The following is a 13,334-nucleotide window of genomic DNA, read 5'->3' as shown; positions in this document are numbered from 1 at the left end:
CAAAGTAAAAAAATAGGTTATTTTTGTTTATATATAATCTTTTTTTTCTTGCGTCTTAAAAAGTTAAACTTTTTACAGTTCTTTGAAAGATATATATTTAATGGTATTTTCTCCTATTTTTCCCCCAAAATTCTGAAACTAGATAACAAACCATTTTTTGGGGGGAGTAACTCTTCAGTGAAATAGTTCAATCTCCTCAACGCTAGACTTTCATTTCAGATAGTTTGTTTCTTAGAGTAATTTTGAAATAGTTAGGTAACTTCTAGATGTGTTGTTTTCCCAGATCATTCAAACACATGGTGGGACTGTGGACCCTACACTTACAAGCAGATGTACACACCTTCTGTGCGAAAGCCAAGTCAGTAACATGTATGCTCAGGTAAGCAAATTAGTAACATATATTACTGAGTCATAGCATGTTATGGGTTGGAAGGGACTTTAAGCATTACCTGATTCCAACCCCCATCCTATGGGCAGGGTTGCCACCCATGAGATTAGGCTGCCTAGAATCCCATCCAGCCAGGCCTTGAATGCCTCAGGGATGGGGGGGAGTCCACAGCCTCTCTGGACAGCCTGAAATGCCTGTTTTTATTCCCTTAATGGAAAGGTAGGGGGTTTTCAGTATGGACTTCATTCTTTAAGTGTAAAATAAAAGTTTCCTGTGATACACTTTTTTTTCCAGTCATCTGTTGTTTGTAATGTAACATACTTTAATAATGCATATAGTAGTTCATTGCAGAGATCACTAAGATTGTGTGAGAAACAGGGTCTTGAAAATGTTGAGATAAACAGTCACTAAGACTATAGCTTCATATTGTAGAAGTCTAAAATAAAAATGTATTTCAGGTTTTAAAAGTTGTCCATGCATGTCTTCATAGGCTTTAAGAGAAAGGAAGAGATGTATTACAGCACACTGGCTGAACTCAATCTTGAAGAAGAAGAAAATGGTACCACCTCATCGAGCCCTTCATTTTCCAGTGGCGTTTCCACCAGGAGGAAAGCCATGTTCTCAACATGTAAGAAGAAAAAGCTTACCTCTAAAGAATGCTTGCTTAATTACACAGTCTTTATTAAATTGTAGCTAGAAAGTGGTTAGTCAGAGAAAAATGCATGCTTCTTATGTCATATGAAGAAAAACTTAGTCTTAGTCCTGTGTTGATACAGGGCATACTGCCATGTGATTCAGAGTCCTTTGCACATCTTGCTGAATTCTGAGAGCTAAATATTAACACCTGTGTTTGATACCCTTCTCTTAGAAAGAGAAAAGGTACAAAGATAACATGAGTTATTCATAAGAACATTACAGGAATCTAAACCTCTTACATCTTGAGTAACAGTGGATCAAATGTTTTATGCTTCTTTTACACTAACCCAAAGTTTTGAGGATTTTTGATGTGTTCTTTCTTGTGCTCAGTACCTAACAAATATTGTGAAGTGAAGCTTGTGCTTCCAGGTAGCAGTTCCAGAAGTCTTTGTGATATGGCATGTAATGAGGAGCTCTGGAGAACTGGAAATGTGTAGGGTCAAAAAGTAAACTTGAAGTTGAATGAGATTCATCTTGCTATACACTGCAAAATAAGATGTGAAAGTATGTCTTGATTTTGAATTTCTTTGTCACAAGCAGACAGGATGATAGCCTTACTACTAGTAGTTTAAATATGTAAAAAGATAAAGGTTTGGTGAGATTGTAGTATAGCAATATGCACGTGAAACACAGTTAATGCAGTTTATTCTCAACAACAAAATTGCAGTTGCCTCCTCTTTAAATAAAAGGAAAGAATGGCAAAAATGAAAATTGGGCAAGACTAAGTGTAAGAAAAGTGGATAAGATATTTTAGGACATTATGAAAGTAAGAGGTAGAATTCAAGCCTGCTTCCTATGATCAGCTGATACTGCTCATTCAGCTTCATGGCAGGGTAGAGCAGGGAGTCGAGATTTTTTTTGTAAGAACACGAAAGTGAGGTAAGCTAGTAAAGAAAATGTCTTCAACAATATGAAGAGCAGCAGAAGAAATGAGTGAGAGATGTGTGAGAAGAAATCTGGATGTGAGCTTTTTTGTAGTAAAGCTCTTGTAAAAATGTAGTAAATGACAAAAATCAGACCAACATGTTGGAAATAATTCTTCCTGAGTCAGAGCTAGTGCTAGAAGCCTGTAATTTTTGAAAACCATTTTTTTTTATACATAATTTTGTTTTATGTATGCTGCAAGCCATGTTTTAAGTATCTATATATCATAACTGTAAAGGTTGTAAAAGCAAAGAGACCAATGTGAACAAGGTGGTGGTGCAAAAAGAAGGAAAATTAATGCTCACTGGTCTTCAAAGAGCTAGGCTCAAGGGGAAGGAACTCGTAAAAAAGGAGATCTCCAACACAAGATCCTTCCTCAGTGGCAGTCAGCCCTTAAATGAGATCTAAGAGGAGTGCAGCCTGGCTCCACCCCTCCTGGTCACACAGGTGAATCACCTTCACCTGTGCTTCCAGGGCTGACCAGGTCTCTCCTTCAGGTGCTCATTCAGTGGTTCACGGTGTGATTCAGCAGTTCCCATACAACAGCTATGATGTATGTTTTATTAAAATGTAAAAAGTTAGTAAAATAGAAATATTTTCAACAGGAATGTTTTATAAGTACCTTCTAGTTTCAGTTATTTCTGTCTTTCTGTCTGCATGTAGATAATCTCTGTGACAGGATTTGTTGATAGCGACAGAGATGACCTCAAACTAATGGCATACCTAGCAGGTGCCAAATACACAGGCTATCTGTGTCGCAGCAACACAGTTCTCATCTGTAAAGAGTAAGTAGTTTATCTCCAAGGTGCTTACATCCTCAGTTGCTTCCTAACAGTTAATGTGTTTCTAATTGTGAAGTGCCCGTTACATCTCACTGTTTAATCATTTTTGTGATTTGAAAGCATTAAGCTCCGTGATGTTGCTTCTTGAAGATTACTGCATGCTTCTATCTTAAATTTGGCCACCTGAAAACTGGCAAAAGAAAAGTCATTTCTTGTTGCACTGTTTTAGATTATTTTGCAAGATCTTTACTGTTGTATTGTGTCGGGGGGGAGAGATGGAGGATGGTATAATTGTTTTTAAAATACTGGAGAAGGGAAAACTGAGTTAAATTCAGTTCCAGCCTCATTGCGTTTGGGGCAGGAATTCTTCCCAGTTGATTGTTAGAGTGTTTTTTTGAGAGTGCCCACTCTATCCCAGTTAAAATAGATAATAAGCTAACAAAGAAATACTTGATATTTTAAGTTCATTGGTATAAATGCTATTTATCTGTTCTATTAAAACCTCTTTTCTTCATCTCTGAACAATAAGACCCAGTGGCTTGAAGTATGAAAAGGCCAAAGAATGGAGAATACCGTGTGTAAATGCACAGTGGCTGTGTGACATACTGCTAGGAAATTTTGAAGCTTTACGGCAGATACAGCACAGTCGATACACAGTGTTCAGTCTTCAGGATCCACTTTCTCCTAGTCAACATCTAGTTCTAAACCTGCTGGGTAAGCTTCCCAGAATTCTTGTCATCTGTAGCATTTGTTCATGTGAAACTATTCAATCCAGAGAAGCATCTTCATTCTGCCATAAACAGTTTTGTAGTGAGTTCACTTCTGTGGTGTTCTTCACTTCCCAGATGCTTGGAGAGTCCCATTAAAGGTGTCGCCAGAACTTCTAATGGTATGTTGAGTCATACAGCTGTTTTTGTAAGGTTGCTGTGCAGTGACTTTAACATCTGTGTGCGTGTGCATGCTAAATTTTAATTAGGTTAGATAATGCAGATTACAGCTTTGAAGTACTTTGTATCCTGTGGAAAGACTAAACCTTTTGGCTCACTTTCCAAATACTCAATTTAAAAAAATACATTGTGATTTTAAAAAGCAAAATTGTAAGAAACATTAAGGAAACCTAAGAATGAACCATTAAAAAAAAAAAAAAAAAAAAAGAAAAATTTTTAATTGAGTGGATTCTGTTAAATATGTAAAATATGAGACGGGTATTAATTGCTGTCCACACCATGGCTCTTGTCTTCTGAACTGTTCTCTGTTTCAGTTTTAGCCTACTGAAGGTTTTTTTGTACTGTAATTTCTCCTTCCATTTCAGATTTATACTTGATAACTGTTTTCACTGTGCCTGTCTTGATGTAGGTAATTTCTAGTTTGAGCTAATGAGCTTTCAGTTCTTTTGTACAACAGATGACTGTCAGATAACATCTTATATTACACAAAAATACCTTGACTTAGCCTTTGTATTCTGGATTGTTTATCTCAGTCCGTTTGTATACTCTTCTGAAGACAGAAGCTTAATGATTGTAGTAACTTAATTAGTACCCAGATCCAATTTAAAGTATTAATACAGTTTTATTAGTAGCCACTATTTGTTGTAGCCACTATTTCTGTATCTCTTATTGTGACCTTCAGTTCAGAACAGTCTTATACTTGCAGTCCCTTGTGAAATGGTGTTGTAGTCCATTAGAAATCTAATAAAAAAAAAAAAAGAAAAATGTTTTTATACTTAGTGCTTTCTCCTTGAAGAGATTAAAATTAAATTTCAGGTGTTGATTTGAAAGCTAAAAGTAAATATATGTCCTACTTTTTTTTTTCTCTTATCAGGGAGCTTGTGTTTCTAAAATGTAGGTGTCACTGTTCTATGTTGACATGTAAATTCCTGGAAGACTACTGTCTTCAATAGTTGAAGACTATAGTCTTCAACTATTTTACAAATGAACAGGTGTTTTGGTCTCTTTCTCATTTAATTCTTTGAGTTTTCCAGTAACCCAAACATCACGTTTTTCTTGGATCTTCACTTCACTTGTTGCATAACTTTGTGGAGAAGCTTTAGTTAATGCTCAGCTGTGCTCTTGGATCAGCTGTGTAAGCAGTCAGTGCACCAGGACACTTTTGGTAGCAAGTCTTTCTCATTTCTGTGTTTGAAGTGTAGTCTCAGAATACTGTTGTACAGTTCTCCTGTTTCAGAAGAGAAGTTGGGTTCCCTGCTCAGATCAGATGTAAACACATAGATGGTCTAATTTCAGGGTGTGAGGTTGCCTTTGAAACCAAAGCAAAATGAATCCGGTCTTCAGCCATCTTCCAAAAGAGCAAGGTAAGAACAGTCAGTGCCAGTAGTCCTTAATTTACTTTACCATGTAACTGTGAACTGCTCATCATTCTGGTTCCATCCCATGCCCTGCTAATTGAAATACAAGCATTTTAACAGACAGAAAGAGAATAATAACTGGAGAGCAGAATAGTAAGAGGGCTGGGAGAGAACGGAATCAGGAGGAAATGCTTTGTTCTCAGTATAACAATTTTTTTTATCTAGAAGATTGATCCTGTCTAATTCTAGTTCGTGTTTGTATTTTCATCCCTAGAAGTTGCTCTGTTTTTAAAATAATTGAACGTTGTGCCCAGACTTAGATTCTGCTGTGTTTCATGTGTTCTGTAGGATTGAAGACCTGCCACCACCTACTAAAAAGCTTACACCAGAGTTGACACCAATGGTGCTCTTCACAGGATTTGAACCTATGCAAGTTCAACAGTACATTAAGGTGACTTTTGCACTTAGCTCTTGTGAACTACATGGAAGCATTGGATAACATTCTGGACGTTGTGTTCTTGTTTTGTCAGACCTGATGAGCCTTTGTTTAGTGGATAAAAACTGATACTTGCTGTGAGTGAGATTAGGATGTAGAGTTACGTGAAATTAGTTTTGTTTGATAACTTTCCTACTTTAGTTTACTTCTGCCTCTCTGCTACCTTTTTGTTCTCTATGGTTGTGTAAAAAGGCAAGACCCTTCCATGTTTTGTGGTTACTTTTTTGTTTCGTTTTTTTTCCAAATCAGCTTCACAACCAAACTTAGGTGAAGAAAGTAGTGATTGCTGCACTGGATAGCCCAAGCTTCTCCTCATGTAATGCCAAATGCTTCAAAGGAGGTTGAAGGCAGGGCTTTAAGCAGACTTGAGATCCTGTTTTGTTCTGTTCTTTCATAAACCTCTCCCAAAACTTAATAATGTAAAAATCCAGTCACTTCTTGAACTTGAACAGTCACTGAGGATTAGGTAAAAAATAGTTTTTCATTTGTAGTTTGTCACATGTTGGCTGAAAATTGAGACATGGTAATGTTTTTAGTTTTGTTGTTTTTTAAACTGCTGACTCCAGTAGGGCATGAAATATCCTCCTGCTTTTACCTGCTCCAGATAATCAAATAAAGACTAGCTTGATTCTTTAATTATTCTTAGAAATATGTGTCACTTCAGCACTCCTCATATAACCTAGTTTCTTCTTGGTCATACCTGAAGTATTTTTCAGATAGTTGGAATTTTGAGGGTTTTTTTTTTTGTTTGTTATGGTGTTTTAATTTGAAGCTGGATAGAACATATTTTGGAACATAAATGATTTTCCAGTTTATCTCAGTAAAGTTCCAGTGCCAGCTTCCCATTCTGTCATATTGATACCAAGCTGACTGTATGAAGAATTTTTGTTAGAGCTATGGCTCACAAGTACATTAAATACACTTGGGTCTCAAGGCTTGTGATGTTGATGCCTAATGTTGCAGTGATAATACCAGTAAGTGTCAGCATTTGAATACCTTCCTGAGGGCTAGATACCTCCCGTCTTCTTCAACTGGAGAGTTAGTCTTTTTTTCCTGTACACCCAAATGGCTCCTTGAAGATCAGAATGGAAGTCTTGTAAGGTACTCATAGATATACAGTGTTTGAGGTGAACATATATTATGGATGAAAACAACAACTTTTACATCTCAGAGGTGTAGAAGTTTAGTATTCACAGTGTATTTTTGCATACCTCAGAGGAGTTTAGCAGCAGAGAGATGGATAATACTTTTGTGTATCGTCTCAATGCAGGATGTCAAAATAAGCCAGCACAGTAAAGAAGCTTAAAACATTGTCCCTGTCTAACTTGTTTGTTACTGTCAGAGCAGTACTGCAGGATGCCAGAGATCTTTCAGGGTTTCTAATGCATGCAGTAAGCCTTCTTGCTTTGTTAATGTCTGATGACTGATGTAATAAAATCACTCTCATACATTAAATTTTAATACTTAAAAATACTTTTTTTTTAATTTGTACACAATACTTGTGCTGTAAAAATGAAGAATCTGTGGTGCATAGATGGTGAAACTGTCCATATAATTTTGAATGTTGTAATTGTTTAAATTTTTATCGGGAAGTCCTCTTTGTTTGTGTATCCAAAATATACATGGTTTTCATAGGAATATTATTTTTCCTCTATGAAGAAGAGACTAGTAAAATTAAGTTTACCCAAACTGTGATGGATATTGTACATTTTGTAGAGGAAAAGAGCAAAATTATTAAAATTTTTACTTATAAAAAACCCCACAGAATTAACTTATAACTTACCATTACTTCTTTATATAAAAAACTAGTAAAGCCATGGCACGTAGCTCTCATTGTAACTAGATGAATTTATGTCTGGAAATACCTGGATCTTCCATGGCTGCAAATTCTGTTCTTTAATCATCTTCACTAAACTAATTACTGTAATACAGAAATCTCTTATCTTACTGTTTCATTAAGAGCTTAGTTTTATTTGACAGCCGTGTTATGATTCCACATTCTCTGCCTTCCAATCTGTAAGGACTATTTCATTCTGATTTGTTTTTGTTTTAATAACTTTCAGAAACTGTATATTCTTGGGGGTGAAGTAGCAGAATCTGCCCAGAAGTGCACTCACCTAATTGCCAGTAAAGTGACCCGCACTGTTAAGTTCCTGACTGCAATTTCTGTAGTCAAGCACATAGTAACTCCGGAGTGGTTAGAAGAGTGTTTCAAATGCCAGAAGTTTGTTGGTAAGCCAAGCTGCTATCAGTTTTTATAATAAAGTTAAGGTTGTTTGATTTAAGTGTGTGAAGATGGACTTCGTATTTAAAAACCCTTTGTTAGATGTTTGATTTTAATGTCTCTTGAGGATTTTCTGGAGGCTTCCACTTTGAATGCAAAGGTTTTTAAGTTAGTAGTGAGTCTGACCATCATAGTTCATAACTCCCAGAGTATTATGTGCTAAGCTTAAACAGTTACACTAGCAAATTGTATTTCACTTAAGATAGAAGGTTACAGTGGTATGGTCAAAGCTGTCACAGGACTGTTTTATTAAGTACTCTCTCAGCAGAACATTTTGTCACACTTAATTTTCATTTGATTAAATCTTTCCATGAGGTGAAATAAAAAAGAAGTTTGCTCCAATGTGGTTTAAGTATTTGGATGTTTGCAAACAGTTCTTTCTCTGATATAGCTATTGATAGTTCTCACCTTCAATTAGTTTTAAAGTCTCGGGTGATTTTGGTTTTATCAATTCTTCTAAAATAAAAATAGTAAAGAAGTAAGCAATTGTTGGAAATGTGTACAAGAATTCATTTAAATAATTAAAATTAATTAATTTTGTACTGTAACAGTGTTGTAATGTATCAACCTTCTACGCTTCCCTACTGACAGCTGAAAATAACAAAATAGTTTATTTGAAAAGGATTCTGGATCTGAGGAAAAGCTTTTTAAAGGCTGATTATTTGTTTTATTACTGTTTTATGCTTTTCATGTTGTTTGTTTGGAAGGAGCAAGTGTATAACATTGCTACCTAAGAACCACAAGGATTTAAATCTGGATAATTAATAAATCAGCAAAGATTTTCATTAATCAAAAGAAGTCAACTTGCTGAATTCAGGGCCAGTGAACTGAGAAATCAATGCATTTGAAAGCTATTAGAAGATGAATAAGGTCTGGGGATTTAAAAGGATAACTGTTTTGATGTAGTACTTAAAGTACTTGACTGCTGAAATTTAGTAGATTTGTGGAAAGTGGGTTGCCTTCATTTCTGTACCTAGTATAATGATGGAAAATCTGTACACTTTAGAAAAGTGACAGGTTGTCAGAGTTGTCCCTCGGAAGACTCACTTTTTCTTAACAAAAAGTTGTTTTTGCTCTTTGAATTAGATTGTTTTGAATTAAATCTGATTTTGAAATATGCTTAACGTAACTTCTTGTGGAATGGTGAAGGTAAGGTTGAAAGCACATCCCAATCCTACAAAAGACGATTAATTAAAAACAGCTGAATAACAGGTAAAGGGAAATAGGAAGTAGTTTCATTTAAGGCTGCATGAGGGCTTGAAGACACTTCTTGGGCAAGTAGGGAAGGGGGCTGTATAATATTGTACATTGCTACATATGCAAGAGTGAAACTGTTTTATTCTCTGGGTAATCGTGGGTCATCCTAATAAAGGCATACTGTAATCTTGTCAAAATTGCAGTTGTAGCATTTAGGGTCACTCAGCCACTAGTGTTTTGTAATTGGATTTGATCTTAGGTTGTGCTGATGTTACAGTTGCTTCCGTGTTGCATCTGTTACTCTTTCTTATACAGATGAGCAGAACTTTGTCCTGAGGGATGCTGAAGCTGAGGTGCTTTTCTGCTTCAGTTTGGAAGAGTCCTTGAAGAGAGCACAAGTAGCTCCACTGTTCAAGGTAGGCAGTTTAGGAACAGCATTTAAACTCTTGGAGCTTTTCAACCAAATTCTTTCAGCGCTGAGACCATAGCTTTTGTAGCTCAGAACACTAAAACAGACAAGCACATAACATACATATTAAATACATATTTATATAAATGTATCAAATTATTTCTGTAGAGAGAGGATTGACTTTATGCGTATTTCCTGCTTATGTATTGATGGGATGGGGCTGAGCCTTCTGAGTGACTGAATCCTGTGTATGGGAACCAAGTCTGTTCAGAGTATAAACAGTATCAGAATTTATTCCTTTTCAAAGTGCTACTTATGGAAGGGGCATTTTTTTCCCCAATTGTTAAAGCACATCTCTAGAAAAATGAGTCATAGCAAGTGTGCACTTGAGCCTGATTCTCCTTGAAGACAGCACTTAGCACTATTTTCCAGCAAGGAGCCTGGTGCAAGATGGCTTTCCTGCCTCTGATTGAAATTATGCTGCTGTGCAGAGTGGGATTTGAAGATTCAGGTTGCTAGAGATTCTTCAGCCTAACTGAATTTGAGCCTTTTTCCTTGAAGCAAACCACCTAAAAAGTGTATTGTTCAACCTGTAATGAATAAGTAATCTATTACATCTAAATACTACATTTCAATCAGTTTTGCAATCCTAGCTGATAAAAAAAAAAGTTTATTTACTTGATGATCTGTTCTTCTGTATAATCCTAATCAAGTTGCAGGATAATTTTTGTCAGGAAGTAATATATGTAATGTTATATTTATTTAAAAAATGAAAGCTTTAATTAAAATAACCAAGGTTTTTGGAACCTCTTAGGCATACTTGTGCTTGAAGCAGCAAGGGGCATTGTTCTTAATAAATTGCAGTTATTTATGTATTTTCTTTGTTAATCTCAGTTTAATCAGTGGTTATTTAAGGTTTTCTGGTTGTTATTTTGAAGGTGTTGGAAGAGGCATTTCTCAGCTATTAAAATTAAGAGAAAAATTGCAGGTTTTCCACTCTAAGGAAAGCAGATGAGCAGTAATTAAAGACAACTCATCAACTGTTGGGTTTGTTGCTGTTGGCCACTGTAAGCTGTTTACAGACAGCCAATGATTGCATTAGAGTTCATCCTTAAAGAAACATGGATATATTGCAGGTATAAGTTAACAAAATAACATTTCTTGTTCTTTTTTTCTCTTCTTAGGGAAAATATTTTTACATTACACCTGGCATTTGTCCTAGTCTTTCCACCATGAAAGCTATTGTGGAATGTGCAGGAGGAAAAGTGTTATCTAAACAACCTTCGTTTCGAAAGCTCATGGAGCATAAGCAGAATAAAGTGAGTACAGTGTCACCTTCTGAAATTTACTGGTAATATCTTATTGTGTTGTTCTGTGCTTATAATTACTTTCTTTCATTTAGAGTTTGCCGGAGATAATCTTGATTTCCTGTGAAAATGACCTTCACCTATGTCGAGAGTATTTTGCTAGGGGCATAGGTATGTATAAGCTATCAGTGAATTTTGAACAGTATAGATGATGTATTGATTTTTGCAGTTATTATTTTACAAGTACAGATACCTGTTGAAGATGTCAGGTACTAGTAGAGGGGTATGTGGTCTATCCAGGAGATCGTAGAAGTCTGAGCCAGCTGATTCCCAGATGTTTCTAATACACGTTTGCTAGCTAGGTCACCACAAATCTCTGCAACAAGAATAGTCTTGAACTTGGGGCTGCAGTCCTTTATGATGCCAGATTGTCAAATTAAAGATCTGAGGTTTTTCCACAGTAGCTGGTTTTCACTGTAGAGCCATGTTTATGGATAAAACATACATTCTGGAGCCTGGTATCTGTAGCATGAAGCATGTGGCTAAAAGTTGGGCAGTGGTAGTGATGGATGGAGCCATATTCCCTTATGCCTTTGCATGAAAAGCAGGAAGGTATTGAGTGGCTGCTCCCAATGCAGATGCACCTGCCAAAGCAATAGAAATGCCTTTGTAAGAATGTAACTGTATACATGTTTTTGATATTTTCAGATGTCCACAATGCTGAATTTGTCCTGACTGGAGTACTTACTCAAACACTGGATTATGAGTCATATCCTTTTTGTGTGGAGTCTTATCAGCTGCCTAAGAATAAAAAGTTTTTCTTAATTAGGAACTAACTACTTAATTTTTTTTTTTTTAGGATGTGTAATGTTTACTTGGTAAGAGGGCAACTTAACACCCAAAAACCTAGTTTAATTTAAAAGTGGAGTTATTTTTTGATAGAAAACACTTCAGTGGAACAGGGATGCAGGGTTGTCAGAAAGTATCAGTAGTAGAATATTAAGCAGCCAGGGAGTGTCAATAAGGAAAGTATCTGCACCGGTGTAGACTGTAGAAGACAGAAATTGCTTTTACTGCAGGAGATTATAAACCCTGTTTGATAAATGCACTGTAGGACTGGAAGGGTGCTGTGTCTTTATGGGTGTGTTTTATACTTGTGTAAGTTTTGCTTAACAGTCATTTCTTAAAAGTTGTTCTTTCTTAACAAACCTACATATAAATTTACTTGAAGGATAGTAAAATGCCTTAGTGCTTCGGAGTCCTTGGAGCATTAAATCTAGCTATTCAGCCATTGTACAAAGTAACTAAAACTTCCTGTGGATGCTGTTTTCCAGCTGTTTGCCTAGGGATGAAGAGCAGTTTAAAGCAGGGAAGCAAAAATAAACTGCATCATTTTTAGGATGTGTAATTTTATTATGAGGAAACATAATTTACTATGTTTTGTATTATACTACCATTTTAAAAGATCCCACTTTAGGTATCATAATTAGCCAGTTTTTAAAACATTTTAATGTTAATGATGGTACTTCAGCCAAAAGTGTAATTTGGGTGTAAAAATAAAAGGGCTTGCTGTCTATTAAATTATGGATGTTGAAGATGAAAATGTTTTGTACTTTATTTTTATTTCTTATACTCTATTTTCTTTTATATTGATATTTTGCCCACATTTTAAATAAATGTACTTTTAAATGTTTTACTCTATATTTTAGTGGTGGTTCATTTTTTTGAATATTGTGCAACAATGGCACTCTGGTAAGAGTAAATTACTCAGATCTTTTTCCAAGCAATGTAAAATTATTTTAGACTTATTTTAACAGGTAGTTTTAATATATAAAAATCCCAGTGCTTTAAAGGGGAAATTGTTAAAGATTTGTAGATGTGTTTTTACTGAAAAAAAATTAAAAGCTTGAAGGAAGGAGGAACTATCACCCCACATACTATGCTGTTGTGATAAGTTTTGTTTGTATAGTTAGTTTTACTAAATAAATTATTAAAAACAATTCTTCAAAACCTATATTCAGTTATTCCTCCTAACTCACACACAGTTCTAATGAATCTGACTTTACATTTTTATTAGTTCAGAATCTGGTCGATTCTTTGATCAGCGAGCCATTGAACTCTAGTGAGAGTGCAGATATTCTGCATAGTGTCAGGTACATCATAGCAGCTTGTGAACCATTTAAAGAACAGTTCAAGATGCAAGATGAAGCCTACTTAAAACAATTGCTTATTGTACTGTTTGTTCTAGCATTTTCTATTTCTGTGCAGACGTGTTTTACAGGGAGAGGGTTTTTTCACAGTCACATTAAAGGAAGGTAGGCAGCTATTTTTAGCTTATGCAAAGCTGTCTGCAGAAGTTATTAATTTCAAATCTTGTTTGTGCTGTGGCTTAGAATGTAAATCCACCTGATATTTGACCACTGTTTCTGTTGCTTTTTCTTCCCCGTGCCTCAGTTCAACAAGATGCTTAAGCAAATGACAAATTCAAGCTGTAAGATCACAGTAAATTTCAAGATGAGTGAAGTCCCGTAGAGGTCAGTACTATG

The 13,334-nt window shown here is 35.6% G+C and overlaps 1 protein-coding gene across 1 annotated transcript in view; it reads left to right on the top strand.

Moving 5' to 3' along the window:
* The window catches only part of PAXIP1 (PAX interacting protein 1), a 30,589-nt gene extending 18,865 nt beyond the window's left edge, over positions 1-11,724 (top strand). Inside the window, exons 9-20 of the mRNA XM_065744837.1 lie at positions 284-379; positions 879-1,016; positions 2,672-2,793; positions 3,320-3,504; positions 3,636-3,679; positions 5,034-5,101; positions 5,444-5,546; positions 7,655-7,823; positions 9,388-9,488; positions 10,666-10,800; positions 10,884-10,959; positions 11,497-11,724. Coding sequence (XP_065600909.1) covers positions 284-379; positions 879-1,016; positions 2,672-2,793; positions 3,320-3,504; positions 3,636-3,679; positions 5,034-5,101; positions 5,444-5,546; positions 7,655-7,823; positions 9,388-9,488; positions 10,666-10,800; positions 10,884-10,959; positions 11,497-11,624 — 1,365 coding nt within the window. The 3' untranslated portion in view covers positions 11,625-11,724. The remainder of the gene's footprint in view (positions 1-283; positions 380-878; positions 1,017-2,671; positions 2,794-3,319; positions 3,505-3,635; positions 3,680-5,033; positions 5,102-5,443; positions 5,547-7,654; positions 7,824-9,387; positions 9,489-10,665; positions 10,801-10,883; positions 10,960-11,496) is intronic.
* Positions 11,725-13,334: the final 1,610 nt, after the last annotated feature.

The sequence above is a fragment of the Cyrtonyx montezumae genome, unplaced genomic scaffold, assembly GCF_038088225.1.
Source record: "Cyrtonyx montezumae isolate F1298 unplaced genomic scaffold, pur_monq_1.0 scaffold_32, whole genome shotgun sequence".
Classification (NCBI taxonomy): Eukaryota; Metazoa; Chordata; class Aves; order Galliformes; family Odontophoridae; genus Cyrtonyx; species Cyrtonyx montezumae.
This window is presented reverse-complemented; position numbering and strand designations above follow the sequence as displayed.